General features: G+C 37.4%; 1 protein-coding gene across 1 annotated transcript in view; it reads left to right on the top strand.

Annotated features, from left to right (window-relative positions):
• Positions 1-18,599, top strand: part of CDH2 (cadherin 2) — a 187,513-nt gene that overhangs the window by 30,720 nt on the left and 138,194 nt on the right. The window contains exon 2 of the mRNA XM_089517220.1: positions 659-773. Coding sequence (XP_089373346.1) covers positions 659-773 — 115 coding nt within the window. The remainder of the gene's footprint in view (positions 1-658; positions 774-18,599) is intronic.

Here is an 18,599-nt window from a genome sequence, read left to right as displayed (position 1 = left end):
GCCTGTTTCTGATTGGGAGACCTCAGGATTCTACAATGACCGGGGGGAGGGGGGTATGAGATACATCTTGCAAGCCTACCTTATGACTTCAAGTTGTTCTGTAAGGTGCTGATGAGATTTTTATATAAAAGATTTTAATGCATCACTCTTTACTTCCAGTAGTGATTATTCTGCATTAATTTGAAATAGCTTCTTTTTTGAAAAGTTAACTTTTGGGTAATACAGAAAAGCAGACTAATGAGCTTAGAGAAAATGTTTTGAATTGGCTGTTTAAACAACTGAAATTTATTATTTCCGGGTCTAGTGCCCTTGGTATTCAGTTTTGCGTAAGACTTATTTCTATTTGAAAGAATGTGTTAGATTTTCCTCACAATTCTGATTTAGCTTTAACTGCTGTCTTAGTTGACACATTGAGTTGTTTAAAAGAATCAAGATTGTGTATTATTTAGATGTTGCTAAACAAGTGGGATTTGTTTGTTCCATTCCAGTTATCAAAAAGATTAACTCTTTGCCCTGGAATTCTAATTGCAGCCATTTAGAAACAAAGAGGTTATTTGTACAAGATAGTAGCAAAATCAGGATTTATGCCAAGTGGAATGTTTCTCAACTGAATAGGGTTGTAAGTACTGTATTACATAAATTTTGTCTTGCATTTCAGGCACCTATAAAGGCAACTTGTGAAGAAGGCACATTATGCAAGCCTGGATTTCCTGAAGACGTTTACAATGCAGTCATATCCAGAGGGGTACATGCAGGACAGCCTCTTCTGAATGGTATAGTTTCATATTATTTTTAGCTTCTTATTATATCTTGCTCATAATATAATGCCATTAAATAGCACAAAATTATTTTACTTCTGTTCTGTTGCACAGGTTTTCCCTTAGGTTCTGGTTCTGGGAGTGATTGGTAGGTGAAATAAAAATGGTTGTTTGTAAAAGTAGTTTGTGAACTTTCATGTAGACATAAATCTGAAGTGTGTGAGTTTCAAGATGCCGCTCTGGGATTACTATTTCCAGTATAGAACACACTGTCAGATAGGTTTATATTTTGGCTAACCTCCCTAATAAGATCTTTATATGAAAACATGTTTTTGAAAGTGAATTTTCCTAAATTTCTCAGTCTTCCTAAATTTCCAGGAAAGGGAACTGTTTAGTTTTCAGAGAAAATTATTGTGTTCCCTTGCAGTACCAAAGGTAGAATTTGCCCTACCACATGATGGAGGGGGGGCCTCTATAAAAGGCTGAAATTTGTGAAAGCCTTTATTGGCTGGCAGTTTAATGACCCCAGTTTAAATCCGAGCCAAGATGCTGGTTGTTTTCCCAGCACTTTTATTATCAGGCAGAGTACCTGTATTCTGTATTCTTTCTATATTACCAATTGCCACGTCTTATGAATTTAAAAATTTGCCTGATAGAGAAACAAAGAAATGAGTGTTTCTGTTTTGGTTCTTCCAAATGGCATATGAACCAAGATGAGATCTAAAAAGTCATGAACCTGCAGCATGTCAATTGCCTCAATCTGGAATACCAGAGTACAGTACTCAGTATAAATCTCTAAAAACACAAAGTTCTGCAAAATTAGAATTGTGTTCCTATTTATTTCATATTGTTTGTGTTCTTCACAAATACTTTGTTTAAATAATGCTACTGGACAATTTCCCTGCTCATTGTTATATTTGGGAAGAATTCTGCTTATCAGTAGAGGGCTACAGAGTAAGAAAAACATTAATTTTGTTGTTTTATATAATCTATGCCTGTCATAGAAATTACTTTCTAACTAATTTGAAAATTATGGAGCTGATCAAGAAGATTAGTTTCAATGAATTCTAATTTTATCTTAAAAACGAATTTGATTCCATCCATTGTTACTTCAATAAATATGGCTTTGTAGATTAGCATAAATGGAAAAAAAGTTTTAAAATGAAGCTGCAAATCAAACTGATCCTTGAAACAAAAGCTTTTCTCTGTATTTAACATATTCTGTTCAGAATTATCTCCTCATAATTATATTTTTACAGATCTGGCTAGTATTTTCATAACAATAATTGAATCCCAAATGCAATAATTTATTAGTTTTAGTTTATTAAAATCCTGACTTAATGAAGTACTTCTATTTTTCATTTAAATTAAACAAATATATTCCATATATTTGGTTTAATAATTAGTAGCTTTTGAATATAACATTGATAGTTTAGAATTTATGCAAAGCACGTTTCTTAAAATGGAAAATCATACAAGTTATGCTGTTTTGTTAGAAATTACTAGTATACATTACAAGTAGTATTTCTAGGTTTAAATTTAGTAATTAGTCCAAACTTGAGTACACCTAGTGAATCACATTTATAGAAGTATTGACCTACCACATTTCCATTGATTAAGTTTATTTACATTTGTTGGAAGAATTGGGTTTGGGCCCTCAAACAGCAATGTGATTAAGTGCAACCCACACCAATCATATATCATAAGGTAGTCTCTTGTGCAAAAAAGATGAATCTTGATTATTTTAGTAAGATGTATGCATGGGTAAATGAACCTCTGATCTCTCTCACTTCAAAGAATCCTGCAACTGCCCACAAATTACTAGACAATAATGATAATTTGCTTGGCTGCACATAATTATGTTAATACTTGTGCCATAAAATGGTTATGGTGGGAAGCATAGCTCAAGCAAAGATTCCCTTTCTTGTCTGTTGGAGTTAATTTCAAGTTGTCCTAAGGAGGACAGTATTTATGAAAAATATGAGTGACATGGTTGTGGATAAAGGATGAAAACTTTAGCTTACGTTTGAGAATATTGCAATTGATTGCAGGGGAGTACAGCCAAAATGGGCTGAATATACAATTGCATGGTGCAGCATAGCTGGCGTTCTTCCCCATGGAAGCTCCTTAAGTGTCTGAAAATGCTGCACAGAGACTCATGGAACCCTGTTGAACATGGCATGGATGCTGAGAGGGAAGGGAAAGGCAGAAGCACTTTATGCACCAGAGTTCAGGCTTACATGCTTATCCTTCCCTCCTTTGGCCTAGCTGTGGGGCATTTGGAAGCTGTCACTTCTATTTTACATTAACACTACATTCTTGTGTGGTTTGAATCTAGACAAAGTGTGACTAATCTTAACTCCAGTGAAAGAAGCCAACAATTAAATACTGTATTCAAATAACTTTCATCTAAAACCATTTAATCCAAAATGAAGCTTCAAGACTTTTCCTTGTGGTAGAGGAGAGAGGAGAGGCGTGTACAATGCACCCGCGTTATATGTGGCGTTGAGCATATGTTTTCAAGCCAGGTGGGGCGCATGTGCTCAAGCCGCACGCATGAGCCACATTCACTTGGATGAGGCTGGAGGATAGGCGGAATTCGCTTTACGCGGGGGTGGGTGGGTCTGGAACAGATCCCCCGCGTAAGGCAAGGTTCCACTGTACAACCTTAAGCATTCTAATACTGAAGTAAGGTTTATTATTGGCCTTGTGTGCATTGGCCAAGATACTCCAGGGGCAGCAGCTGGCCTCTCAGCTGCCCTATTTCCACCGTTATCTTGGCTTCTGTCCCCACTGTAGTGACTTTCTCACAAGTGTCTTGGTGGGCTGCCTGGTGTGTCCACTGTTGCTGTGTGTTGCTCCCTTCTGAGATCAGAATGTGGTGGCCAGAACAGGTGACCTGTGGCGGATGGGCTGGGTGGGCCAGCAGGACGCTTGTGTAGACAGCTGTGGCTGCATGGGAACAGAGGACTCCAGATCTTGTTGGAAAATCAGGAGCAACAGGTAAGGTGTTTTTTGGTTTTTTTTACTCTTTTTCTAACCTTGTTTTGTCCTGGTTCTGGTACAGACCATGCTGGATGTGATCTGGACTGCCTGCATCAGAATCAGGATTTGGGTCATACATCGTTTTTACACGATGACACAGAACTTGGGAGGGCAAATGGGCCTTTTGGCCCATGTACACAAGGCCACAGTATCCAAATGCAACCAAATGTACATTTGGGAATTTAGGGAGGATTAAATCTAAACAGAACCTTAATGTGTTACACTTGTACTGGGACCTTAACTGAGATGATTGCTTCAACTAATATGAAGTATTTCCTCTATATTTCTTCATTACTAATAGTTACATGCCCTCAAGTCAATTCAAGTTGGATTCTGTTACTTTCTTTGGTATGAAAATAAACAAGCATATCTTAAAAATGCCAAGTGCTTTTAAAAATCATTCTTTTTTGGTAAATGTCTTGATTCTAGATAGATCAGAGCACAGGTACGTCTCCATTTAATTTATCTCTCATTATGTTCATTTGATCATAATGGCATTCTGTAAGTATAGCTCTCTATAAAAATCTGAAAGGTTTACTTTTCTGTTCATTAGAACAAATGAGATAAACTAAAGAACCTTGATCAGTGGAATTACTGAACCAAAACCAAAGTCCACTGCATAACTGATTAACAGATCACAGCTGTGTACTCCTGTGACTGTGTATGTGAGTCAATGCAACAGCTCATTTGAAACACATAAAAGTTCAATATTACAAAGCAGTTTTTAATTTCTTTTTGCTTATAAAACCCATAAAATGTATCACATTATATAGATTAATGTGAACTAGTTGAAAAACTTCCTGGGGCATCTTTTTTTCCCAACCACAACTTTCTTAGTCAAATTATTTTAATGGTTAATTCTCTTGAAAGTACCGACATGCTTGAAAGCATATCATTTGCTGGTTTTACATAAATGTACAAGCCATCATTGGATGGCTTTGACTTAAAATTTAATTACACTGTCATTTTGAAGTACTATTGTTGTCGAAAGCCCATTTTCTGGTTATTAAACTAGATGCATGTGACAATAGAAGTTAAGCATACTTTGTATTATAGTCACATTCAAGAATGAAAAGCTCCATGGGCCTGACTCAGAACTCTATTTCCATTGATATTATTGGAGTTTACCCAGATTTACGCCACTGTGGGGTCTGAATTTTGCACTTTAATTGTTATAGATTTTCTCTGGAGGTTGAAGCATTCTAAAGATTTTTTTTACTACTGTCAGTTGCCTGAGGTACAGAGGTTTGATTATCCTCTTAGCTAGCAGTAAAATAGTGACTGGCAAGAGAAACTGACCAGACTTTTTTTCATTTGCTTCTTTTCTTTTCATTTCATGAAAAGGAAATAAAGTTTGTATCTTTTCTTATTTTGTTGTTTAATTTAATTTAATTTTGCTTTATTGCCTAAAATTAAGATTTGATTTATGAAAGATTAGGAAATTATTTTGAATATCTCCTTGCAGATGTCTAGGTACCTCTATGAACCTTGTCCTTTTTAAGGTCTCCCCAGTAGTACTACAAAGTATACTGTGTGTATATTAGGTTCAGTTAATGGATGCGGAGAATGGTCATGGTTGAAGTACAACATTTATGGAATGCCCTTAATGTGATCTACCTGACAATCTCTCACTTAAATGTTAGAGAAATGGTTAAAATCTTTGTATTTTATTAGGTCTTTCTGGTTGGTTAGTTGAGGTTTTACTAGTTTCATTTAGACTGATAATTGCTCTTCGAGATTTTATTGCTGCAGTTTTTCAAATGGATTCCATTCACACAACAGGATTTTTCTTCTCCACCCTGCCCTCAATTTGCAAATTCTTTTGGACCATCTTGCTATTTGGAATCATCGAGTTCTATTTCCTACTTCCATTTCAATCCTAAAACATTTATATATGATGGAAGAACAGAACATACTTTCAAATGCATATGGTTTCAGTTTCAACCTTTTGTACTTTCAGTTGCTCACAGATATTTGACTTTTAAAATCAGAATATTTTGTTTAAATAGTGAATAATTTTCACTGGACATTTTTCTACACATGTACACTGGATTATGGTATAATTTACAGTTCCTTTGCAGGCTTGTGCAATTTACAATCATGTCATATCTGATGCTTCAACAACTGCAGAACTGGCTACAGTTGACTGCCATGCTCAACTCAAATTGGCAGTATTGACTTTAAAAACCCTTGTGTCCACACTTGTCTGTCCATATACTAAGATGGGCTAAACAGGCCACCTCTTCCAAAGGCGGATTGAGGCTGCAGCAGCCGTACACCACAGTCTCAATCCGCCTTTTTGCCAGCTGAAAAAGAAGCAGAAAATGGCCGCTTCTTTTTGCGCTGGCAAAAAGCCAGCTTTTCTTCCCTGCTGCACCTGGAAGCTGGCTTTAAGGCACTCCAGTGGCATGCGACATCTGGGTAGCTGGGCGGCTTCCAGGTGTCTTTAGGGCATGTGGCGTCTCTACACCACACTCCCAAGATGCCTCGAAGCTGGCTTTTTATGACAGTCTGTTTTGCACCGTACTCACCTAAGACCCTTCTTTAGGTACCATATCATCTGTTACACAGCAGGTAACTAATTGGGGAAAGGGCCTTTTGAGTTGTTATCTCCTGGGTTTGGAAAGTTGACTTGAAGGAGCCTCACGTGGTACCCATGCTGAGGATGTTTTGTACTTACATTTCCTCAGTCGTTGTAATCCAGTCTGCTCTGAATACCTTGACAAGATTTGCTGGTATTGTGCTTTTAGGCTTAAATCCATGCTTATGCTGCTGTACCATTGTGACAAATTGTCCTTCACCTCCTCACCCCTAGGCAGCCCTGAGAGATGCCTGAAACTGACTGTGGAGGGTTTCCTACCTTCCCAGAGTAGTTTTTGGGGTTCACAGGGGCTGCAATAGGAAGAGGAAACTGCTTCTGCTGGACTTCACTTGTTGAACAGCAGATGTTTAGCACTGGATTCCTCTCCTTGTAATTTCATTGACTCTAGTAGAGCAGGCACTTGGTATCTGCTGCGGTTTGACCCCATCCCAGGGTTACCAAAATCCGTGGATGCTCGATTCCTATTAAATATAATGACATTGTAAAATGGTGTCCTTTATATAAAATGGCAAAATCAAGGTTTGCTTTTTGGAATTTACATAATGTAAAAATATTTTCAAGCTGTTGATGGTTGAATCTGTGGGTGAAGAATCTGTGGGTATGGAGGGTTGACTATATATATTTATATTTTAAATTATAGCTTTGAATTTATTTTGTTGTATTTTTAAATCCTTGGGAATATTATTGAAATGTATGGTATAAATTACTAAAATAAATTTGATAATGCAGAAAAAAATTCATGTGTATTAACTATAAAATACAAAAATTATTCAGAACTGTGGTGGTATTTTCATTTTCTTGAGATCATGTAGGTTTGTTGTGTGCCTTGAAATCATTTCTGATGTATGGGTGACCCTATCACAGTTTTCTTGGCAAGATTTATTCAGAAGAGGTTTGGCTTTGTCTTCCTCTGAGGCTGAGAGATTGCAAATTGTCCAGGGTCCCCTGGTGGGTTTCTACAGGAGTCAGACTATGGTTTCTCAGTGTCCTGGTCCAACATTCAGACCGCTATACCATGCTGTCTCTGTATGTTACATGTATATAACATACCCAGAACTGGAGAAATAAAACAGAAATAGCCCAGTATCGTAAAAATGTTATCTTAATAGTGAAGTGCTATGACCATGTTTTATCTTGTATGTCTGATTGCTGAACTTTCTGGCATCCTTAGCTGATCACCATATTTAAGGGAAGAATTTTATTCAAAGTGAAATTTTTTCACGGAATGTCTTATCATATTCTTCTGCAACATGTGATCTGCTTAGTTATTTGATACTTTCAAGTACAGCTTTTATGTCAGCCTTCTAATTGCAGACTGTCAATTCTACATTACAGTCCTTTATATATTTAACATATATTACCTCTTGCCTACTTTTAAAACTTATTGTATTATGCTTGAATCCCATCTTGGGAGAAAAGCAGGATAAAAATTAAATAAAACATACACATGGAACAGTTTATTGAGATTGACTCAGTGTAATTTATTAAACAGAATTTTAGACTTTTTCTACAGTTTTTTTAAAGTATGGAAAATATTTCACATGGTTAAGCATAACTGAAAACTTAAACTGTATTTCTTTTGAAACAGCTTCTACTGATCTGAGAACTGGCAAATTTCTTATGGACATTTGTATCTTATGAATTATTCTTTGAACATTCATATGTGATTTTTTTTGTTCTGATATGTTATGCCTTCCAACTCCCTGAATTCTGCAATATGGTCAGTTCTCAAATGGTATTCACAACCAAACAATATGGTCATTTAATTTTCCTCTCATAAATACTGTATTTCCCTGTAACTACTGACTTTGCTGATGGCAAGTTCTGAACACTTAGCAGCATCAATTTGGTTATATTTACTTATATGAATCTCATTTTGTTCAGTGAGACTTTTTAAAAAAATAAAACAACAACAATGTGCTTAGGATTGTAATCTGTATCCTACACTAGTTGATCTTGCTTCACATCTTAACATGTGTATGAGGAGAAATCTGTCTTTTCTGTCTAAGCAAATATAATTCTGCAGTCCATGTAGGCTGCTTAACAAAAGTATACTTGCAGGTTGTATAAAGTCTGTTTCATTGTAAACCAGTATCCAGGCTCCAGAAGTGGACCTCTCCTAGTGGGATGGAAAGTTCTGAAAGATACAGCAATGCTCCCATCACATTGTAGCCACAGTGCTCCCCTTGCTCTCTCTGTGAATGGCTGGCAAATACTCCAGAGACAGTTTTTGGGGGATGCAGAGTTTGTGTGTGTTGAAGGAAAAAATATATTACCTAATCTGACTAGATTAGGTTAGTGCTTTCATTGTCACAGCAACTAGCTACTGGGCAAGTTTCTTTAAACAAACAAACATGAATTTCAGACGGGAAGCTTACTTAGTGACTTGATTCGTAATTTTATGTTGACTTGACTTGGTTCTGACTTTGATTTCTGCTTTAAATCAGGCAGCTGAGTGCTGGAGGAGACATAACAGAGTAGGACTCTGTCCCAGCTAGAGTAGATCTATTCAATTAAACGTTGAAGTTTGAGTCAACACATAGATAAATCCCATTGATTCAGTGTGTATGGTCTTGTCAGCTAACAACAGGATCTATGTTTGAGGAAGGGATTTTTTAAACTACACAGCTAATTGTTAGTAGTGGCTTCAAAAGTAACAATCTATTTAAAACAAATTTTCAGAGTGAAACTACTGTATAATGCTAATTATCCACTTCTTACATTCACCGATGGAAGCTCAGACAGCAGATCCAAGATGTTATGTCTTTCCCCAGACCCTACCTGCAACACAAACCCTAACCCTAAAATTCTCTCTGGTTGTTTTCAAGTCCTGTAGAGCAAATATGGGCCAGCGTCCTGTGGCATGTACTCACGTAAATGCGGCCTATGTATGTATGTTTCCTTTTCTGTATGGGGTGCAGGGGCTCCCTCCCTGAACATCCTTCTCAGCCAGCTGTCAAGCTCAAGGGGGAGGGTGTTTCTTATCAATAGTAAGCTGTGTAAGTGGAGAACTCAAACCATGCTCTGTGCTCCTGGTGAAAGGAAAACGAGGGTTCACTTTATCTGTGAACATACCCTCATTTCTTCTAGCTATGACGTCATGGTCAGTCTTGCCTCCTTTATTTCCCCACTGTTAATTAGGAGCAGCCCCATCCAGGGTTTGAGAGCTGAGGGAGCGGGGAGAACATGTGGGTAGAACTATTTTCCAATGTAGAATTTCAGCCATTAAGGGTGCATGTGAGAGTATAGAGGCTGAAACAGAAATGGCCTCCTCTTTTATCTGATGTCATAATTTCTTGTGTTAGTGATGTGCACAATTGGATCCTGGCCAGGGTTCATAGCAAAAATGTAGAAGAGCCAAAGTATGTATGTGTTCACAAAATTTCTACATAAAACTCTGTTGGGTTTCACTTTGTGAATATAATTATATGTTCAGTTCTATCCTTTAAATTTATAGTTGGATCTTTTGTTGACTTGTCACCTTCTCTCATTACAAGACAGAAAAACTATTAAAGCTTCCCATTGAATGGATTCTTTAAAGAAAACATCTTACAGGATAGACTGTTAGAATATAAAACAAAACTGAATTCTAGCAGTAGTTAAAATGTAATGAATGCATTAAATTAAATAATACTGTGTTAAAACATTTGATGCCATTCAGTTTGTTCTAATCTTCTTTAGTTCATTGTTCTGAAAAATGATAATTTTTGTATAATTCTAGTATGTGTTGCTGTCTATCTCAGCAGCTACCGGTAAGTCTTTAGGCAACAGCAGAATCAAATGGTTGTAGAGACATATCCTAAATTTATGATAAGGTCAGTACTGGACAACATTTTTGAACCTTGACCCTTGTATCACGGTAACTTTGAGCAGTTGTAGTTACAATGAACCAAGCTTAAATATCAATCTTGGTACGGTACTTATGTCTGAACTACACAGGCTAGAGTGAATGTGTGCGCACACGCACACACACATATATAGAGAATACTTAATACAACAAAGTTTTACATTTATTTTTCATAATGATAAAAACCATATTCTGCAGATTCCCAATATATAGTAGAAAATGCTAGATTTGCAAACTGGCATAAAATGGACAATTTTTAGTCAGGAAAATAGGAAAAAGGCTAGCCCAAAAGTCATACATCTGCCAATGTCCCCAGATTTGGGGGTATCGTAATAGTCAAACATTCTTTCTAGGAGCTAGAAAATTTTTTACTTTCTTGCTTGTACCAGAAAAGTAAAGGAAGTGCAATTATGCTGCATCTGATACCTAAAAAAGTGGTTTACATGAGATGAATGATGGGCAGTGTATGCGTATGATACTTATCCTGGATTCTGATACAAGACACAATCTGGCCCCACTCTGTTCCCCTTTATTTCTGATAGTTTTTTTTTAAAAAAAATATTTCCAACATAGAGTGGAAGCTTTCCCTGACACTGTAAAATTTAACTAGAGGCTTGTGCAAAAATCCTAGTTAGCCCCAATTACAGTAGACTTCTTGACTCAAATGAACTTACAGAAGTGTTTACCACTTTTGTACGTTCAATTGAGTCATGGGGTCTACTGACTTGACCCAATTTGAGTCAAATTTCAACTGATTTGATTAATCTACTCTGATTAAAACTACAGTAATACAGTAATAGAATTTAGGATTCTTGAGAAAGCGATATTTTGTCTGGTACAATAAGTTTTTAATGACATATATCATCTGTCGGCCACTTGACTTAATCCAGAGCTGCATATCATGCATGGTCTGGCAGATAGTTCAGGGTTTAGTTGGATGCAATCAATGCATTCAGATCCCTTTGTTTAGTAAGATCAATGTGATGTAATGAAGTCTGTGTTCCAATTCCCTGCTAAACATCACTGCAGGGGATAGGAAGGTGTCTGTTTGTGTGTTATAAAGTACAACAAACATTATGTTTGAAGTGTCCCCCCGCACAACCCAATTATATAAGTATTGGAATACATTTCTTATTGTCTTCTCCAGAAATTTTAAGAATCCCCTGCATGAACTTGAAATGCCCTAGGAAATGAGTGTTCACATTTATGAGTATTTATTTTGTTCAAAATGCACATGCCTTTCCATATAGATGCTTATAAAATCATAAGGGCCTCAGTTTTCTTGTTTCAGTTAAAGTAGACAGCATATTAGAAATCCTGTTTGAAATATCCATTTTATATTAAAATGCATACCTGAGGGTAGAGCACTGGCTTGTAAGATTTTAATGTGAGCTCATATTTTTGAGATTTGTGAAATGAAGTTGACAGGCGGTTGTAGCCAAATTGGAATGGGAGAGAGCTAACTCCTATCTTTAGAATAAGATATCAGTTGAGCTTTCAGCCCTGAATTGGGGTGGTTTAACAGTCTGAATATTTTATAACCCTGTAGGCAATGGGAAAGATTATATCTTCAATAGGCCTCCCAGGTTCTAAAGCCATTGGGGAAGGTCCTTCTCTCAGTCTTCTCACCCCAAAAGCAAGTCTGCTGGAAACTCTGGGGAGGGTTTTCTCAGTGGGACTCAGGCCTTAGTAAGATTAGGATGATTCTCTCCTTACTGACTTTCTGGTGACAAGTGAAAACTTTTCTGTTCCAGCAGGCTTTTGGGGACTGTCCATAAGATTTAATGGAATTATGTTTTATTGATTTGTTTTTCTTTTATGTATTTGTTTTAAATGGCTTTGACTCTGGGGATATTTTAATTGCATTTTAACAACAACATTTTGTAACTTTGTATGTGCCTTTATCTGTACAGTCAGTCCTCTGTATCCACTGATTGTAATCCACAGATTTAATCCTCCAAGGCTTGAAAATATTTTTTAGAAATGCATAATGTTCTAGTAGAGTAGGATTCTTATCCCATTTATTTCAGTAGAACCACTGATTTCAACAGAACAGCTCAAGATAGGACTAACACTGGGTTTAGACCAAGGAAATAGCATTTAATACCATTCTCCTCTTTCTTATCTTGTTTATATAGTAGCACTTAAACCTTCAAAGCTATCCATAGAATTTTCAGTCTTTTTAATGACAATGAAGATGAGTGGTGCATGAGGGGGGCATAACAGTATATTATGATTTGGAATTGCCTAAAATGATTTATGTCTACAGTATTTGGAGGATCCTTGCTCTGACCTCCCTGTTACCTCAGCCCTCCATTCTGATCCCAAAAAACCTGCTTGCATGCATGTCCCACTGTGCTGACTGGTGGTGCATCACTTCTCTTCTCTCTGAGGTCAGAATGAGACATCCAGAACGATCACATGGCTAAGTGCCTTGTTCTGTCCTCAGGAAATGGTGGCTGCACTCAGCAGCACAGCAGGACACGTTTCAAACAGCCATCTGGCATTGGACCTGCATGCACTGGATCTTCTGGAAAGATTGAGAGCAAACAGGGAGGTGTGTTGAAAGGGGTATAGCCTGGTTCTGATATGTTGTCTGGTCTGTTTGCATCAAAACTGGGGTGTGTCATTCAGTCTCCCTGCCAAGAAGATGTGGCAGGGAGAAGCTGGATTTTTGGCCCATGGAGACAGGGCCACAGTGTTCCTCACTTTTCTCTATATATTGATAAGTTGAACAAAAAACACTTCCTAACCTCATGTGCCTAATCATAAGGGCCATCTAGTCCAAACCTCTGCCATGCAGGAACTCTCAATCAAAGGTTCCCCAACTGATGGCTGTATACAGCCATATATTATGTTTTTGGACTATGTATAACAACTATGGCGGGTTATAGACCGCCGCTTTGCGGCGGTCTCCCGCCGCCGCCATTTGCTCCGTGAGGGAGCCACAGCAGCCACACCGCGCGGCTCCCGTGCGGAGCAAAAAAGAAGCTCCATTTTGGAGCTTCTTTTTGCGGCACCTCTATGATGTCGTGAGGCGCCTGGGGCGGACTCGCGACGTCCGGACGCACAGCGTCCAATACGTAAAGATGGCGGCGCCCGTATAAACAGGGCGCCGCCATCTTGTACGTATTCTATACGTACTAGGGTTGGGGGGTGCGGAAGCACCGCCCCTTCCTAACCCTAGTACGTATAGAATACGTACTAAATGGCGGTGTGTAACCCGCCTATGAGAACATAACAGGGTCCCAAAGCCAGTGAGGAACATTAAATTTAGAACCCTCCATTTTGTTTCCCTCTGTGATCTATAACCACTTTTATCAATAAACACCTTTCACATTTGGTGAGGACACAGGAAAATCTTCTTGGTAGCTATTCCCACAGGAGGTTCCCTCTCTTTTCACTTTCTGCTGGCAAGTAAAGATCTTTTTTATTTAAACACCTCTTTGCTGTTAACCGGCAGAAGTGTTTCTTTTAATGAGGCATGCTGTACATTTATCTTCTTTTGGGGTTTTAAATGTGTTTTAAACTGTTCTAAATTAACATTTTTAATAGAACTGCTTATTTTGTGGTTTTTTAAAATGTTTGAAATTATTTATCAGCTGTAGTTTGTTTTAATCCATGGCATAAGCTGCCTTGCTAAATTTTTCATTCTGGGAGAAAGATTGGCTACAAATTAAATAAATAAGTGAAAAGCCAGGCCCATTTTCATCAGGACTAGCCTCTAGAAGAAGAGCCCTCCCTCTATGGCAACTGTCATCAACCGGCCTGGAAGGGAGTGAAAAGGCCTCGATTAAGAAGAAGAGCCCTCCCTCCAGTCCATCTGCCTTGGTCCAGGCCCCAGAGGGAGGGAAAAACTGGACCTGATCCCCTTCCCCACCACCATTCCCTTCTCCTTTTGTGTTGAGTCTATTTAGATTGAAAAACTGAGGGCAGGGAACCGTCTAATTGAAAGGATTGTATGTACAGCGCTGTGTAAATTTACAGTGCTATATAAATAAAGCTTAATAATAATAATAATAATAATAATAATAATAATAATAATAATAATGAATGCTTAGGAGTTGGTTGTGTCTAAAGTGCAGACTGCTTCCCCAGATAACAGGTTGCCTGCATGCCAGGTTCAGATCTATGTGAACATTGTAAGAGGCAGCACACAGGCAAATGTAAAAAACAGCCATGTGATGCTGTGCAACAGAGCTGCTGCTGGGCAAAAATGAAACAAAAGACCTGCTGAATGCATCAGATAATTTTTGTAGACGGTATCACTGCTAACTAACATCTCCCCACTCGCATTGGGCCTATTTAAAGTGGCTGACATATTAGTTGCCCACTTTATCATATGCACTTCTACTATTTTTTTTAGTTTTTTCAGTGCTGCATACTTTCTGGTCATTTCCTGATTTGATTAAAAACTTTTTAGTCTTCTAAGCATATAATTGAGTACTCGTGCGTTTTAGCCCAGTATGACACATTTACTCACAGTAAAAGGCTATCACAATCCTTATTCTTATTTCAGCCTTTTCACAAGAGAGAAGTCATGTGAGTTCTTTCCTGATCTGATATGTGGCAATGTTGAATCCACATACGTTTTCAGTTCCTCCAAAATGATGTATATACATAGTGAAAGAGCTTTATTATTTAGTGAGCATGGTTGGGCAGATGCATAATTTAAATGTTCAGGGTAACACTTGTGGTTAGTGGTAGTTTCTAGAATGTGTTGAATGATTGAGGTTTCTGTTGTTTTTTTTAATTTGTCCTTGACTTGTAATGTACCTGTTGGCTATAAGCTTTCAAAATGCCCCTAGGCATTTTGATTCCAGTTTCAAAAGCCAAATTTGACATCTGTGGCTAGAGGGGTCTTCTCTCTATATACACTATTGCTATTGCCAATAATTTTAATTTCCTAAACTGATTCTTTAAACAATATTTCTAGCGATGGAAACATACATTAATTAAATGTGGCATTTTATTTTGCCCCCCCCCCCCCCTTCTCTCCATTCCTCTTTCCCATTAATTGACTGCTTTGGATTCATTATATGAGTATAAAATCCACAGGAGTACTTCCAGAATTATAAATGAACAGATGAATCAACTGTTCTATGATATCTATAATGAAAACAGTTTTTCAAATGAATGCAATTCATCTGTGGTCCAAACAACACTGGCTCAGTGCTAGGGAATCCTGGGAATTGTAGTTTATTATGGCACCCAGAGCTCTCTTACAGAGAACCTAAATGTCTCACAAAACTACAGTTCCCAGAATTCCCTAGCTTTGAACCAGGGCAGTTAAAGCCATTTCAAACTGCATTATTTCTGCAGTGTGTTTTGGACCTATGTGTCCTGCATGGGATCATTAGAAGATAGTATTGTCAAGTGTTTAAGAACACTTAAGATTTCAAGAACTTAAAATCAGTACAGTACAGTGTTGTGAGTTTTGGTCATTAAGTTTCATGATTTTTTATATTTGTATCCTGCCTTTCTTGAGTTTGAACCCTTTATAATAGAAATTAGTAGATCATTGCATTTAGAATAAATGGAGATAGTCTGGTCCTCCCATGGTAATATTTTTCACATTTTTCCTTCAACTTGATTTTTGGCTTGGTTTTTGTTTCAGTAAGAGTGAGTTAAAGAGATGTCAAACAGAAATAACTATTCATTAAAAAAAATAAGTGTACTCTCTCAGGAAGAATTCCAGCCCAGTTTTGCTGACTAAGAAAAAGTTTAAAATCCCTACATTTTTAATTTTTTTTATTTTTAGAGCCGGTACTGAATGTTGTACTTTGCATGATGACATGGAACTTAACTTGTCTTTAAGGTATTTGTTGCTTGGTTTGTTTCATTGTTTGCTTCATTTATATTCAGTTTCATGTTGCAAAAATTGCTCTAACAGGAATATAGAACCCTTTTCAGTGTATAAATATACTAGTAAATTGCTTTATGGTAAATTATTTCACTATGGGTCTAAATAATTTGATATTGCAGGTTGCAGCAAGCAGGAGTAAATGAATAAGGTTGATCAGCTACATAATAACACAAGCCATCAATATCCATTAGGTTATATTGCTTAGCTTTCATTAGGAGTGCTATTTTGGTTTAACTTCTTAAAAATCCTAGACACTGCAGAAAATTGTAAGAGCTCATTACTGACTAGACTCTGTAGACTATAGTCAGCACAAAAGTGAAAACTGAACTTGAAATTAATTCCATCATGTACAAGTTCATACTTAAAACTGCCTTATATTACACAGAGGTTTGTATTCCTTCTCTTTTGGATTTGGAAATGAAATCTAAATATCTTTGTGTAACTTTACAATACACTTGGCTTTCTAATTTACAGATTGATTTACAGCACCTGTGTTAATTTATATGCCTGTCTTGAACTATAATAAATGTTACATTTCATTACACTTGTTAATTTACAAAACAACTTCCTCTGGTCTTATGCCCTACATAGGATACGTAGGATACAACTGACAACACTGTGATTTCTATTCTGACCGGGGATCATGGGAATTGTAATGTAGCACATTTGAGGTCACAATGCTGGACAAGGAAGTATTAGATAAATAGAGTTTTGTTTTTGTTTTTTTTTATTTTTTTTTAAATAGAGGTTATTCAACTCTTGTCATTACATCTAGCCACAGCTGTCTATGCCTAGGCTAGAATGAGGTTCATTAAGTTGCGGAACTACCTTGAACTCTTGCAAACAACTTAAAATAGCTAAAAACGAGTAAGTATGGAGATCCATTCATTCTGTGATGACTGTAGTTTGCTACATATGTAATGAGATATTTGAAACAGAGGTCATATTATTTTGTATAGATCACAGAGATTTTCACTGGAGCCAGTGGACTTGTTAAACCATGAACCCTTGAATCAATGTTGGATGGTGGGATGAAAATCAGTTGGCCCTCCATTTGCATGGGGGATCTGTTCCAGCCCCCCCCCCTCCGTCCGTGAAAACAGGTTTGCACATATTCAAGACATGACAGAGGTCACCCCTCCATTCATAATTGAGGTCTCAAAACTCAGATCCACAAGCTAGTAGGGACGACTATACTACACATGCACCAGCAAATGTGTTCTTAGTTTGCAGCTTCTGCAGCATTTCCTTCTCTACTTTCTGTATAACAAGTTACAGAAGAGATGAGAAAGTACAGTAATACCAAATTTTATTGCAGAATAGGTGGTTTTGCCATAACTCAAGCTGGAGAGTTTTGCTGTCTAATAATATCTCAGGGAAAATTCATTATTCCAGCCCAGAAAAGTGCTAAAAAGACTTAACACTGAAGTGTTTCAAATCTCGCATGTACCATTTGAAATGCCCTCCTGGTTGAGATTTGATGAGCTTTCACATTTTAGTGTTCTAGGCAATAGGTCAAATCATTGTTGTCTTGGAAGGTTTAAACTGGAAACTTTCCCCTTGTTATCAGTATGTTAAGGCTGTTTTTCATTTTATTCTAACATTCTGTTTTTTATTTTTATTTTGCTGCTTTTTTGGATATGGAGGGAGGCTTTATGATTATGGGAGTATTCTGCTTACTGTGTGGATTTTTCTATTATCTTTGGCCCAAAACTGGGGAGTGGCATTCAGATGATGGACGCCCCTAGGTTGGGTCAAAGTTGTGCCGTGGTTGCCTAAGGCAGCCCAGACCCAGCCACAAAAGGAGCATTAAAAAACCCTCCTTGCCAGCAGTGCATTGCGGACAATGGTGGCAGCTGGCATTGGGACCATGACATCTGGTTACTACGATCCCAACACTGCTTGGGGTGCTCTTTCAGCTGGGGCAACCAGAAGTCTCTCTGTGCTGCCTGTCTGCTTGAGACCTTTATATTTCTTTAGTGAAAGCTGTTTCAAGGTGCTGTTTAATCTCTGTAACTGTTGTCTTTGGATATATGTGAAGATTAATAGATAATGAAATTTCACTTATATTAAATTAATTTAGATGTAGCTTGTGTTGAAAGGAAATTATACTGAAATGTAGTGGCATCTGAAATCTTTCCAGTAGTCAAACTGACACAACTATCCTAATTGATATGTTGGTTATTTATACTGATTTAATTTACCTTGTGGAATTCTTTAGACATTTATGACTTACAAATTTCTAATCAAAGTGGAAAGTGGTTCCAGTTTGTTTTGACTGGCTGTACACGTGGTTACAGAGGAAACAAGAAAAACTGTGCCTCAGGAAAGTTACTGTGCCTTGGATTAGAGTAATTACCTGTGATTGGCCGTGCTTTTGAAATATAAGAGTTATAATGCATATTGATCATATATACCTTTGCTAAATCTATTACTGAATGCCATGCAAAATATCCCTGTGGCTGTTGTTAAATAATAAGG

This window comes from Sceloporus occidentalis, unplaced genomic scaffold (genome assembly GCF_023333645.1).
Source record: "Sceloporus occidentalis isolate IW3139 unplaced genomic scaffold, rSceOcc1.0.p SCAF_3, whole genome shotgun sequence".
Classification (NCBI taxonomy): domain Eukaryota; kingdom Metazoa; phylum Chordata; class Lepidosauria; order Squamata; family Phrynosomatidae; genus Sceloporus; species Sceloporus occidentalis.
Note: the sequence above shows the minus strand (reverse complement) of the source record. Positions and strands in the feature narration are given on the sequence as shown.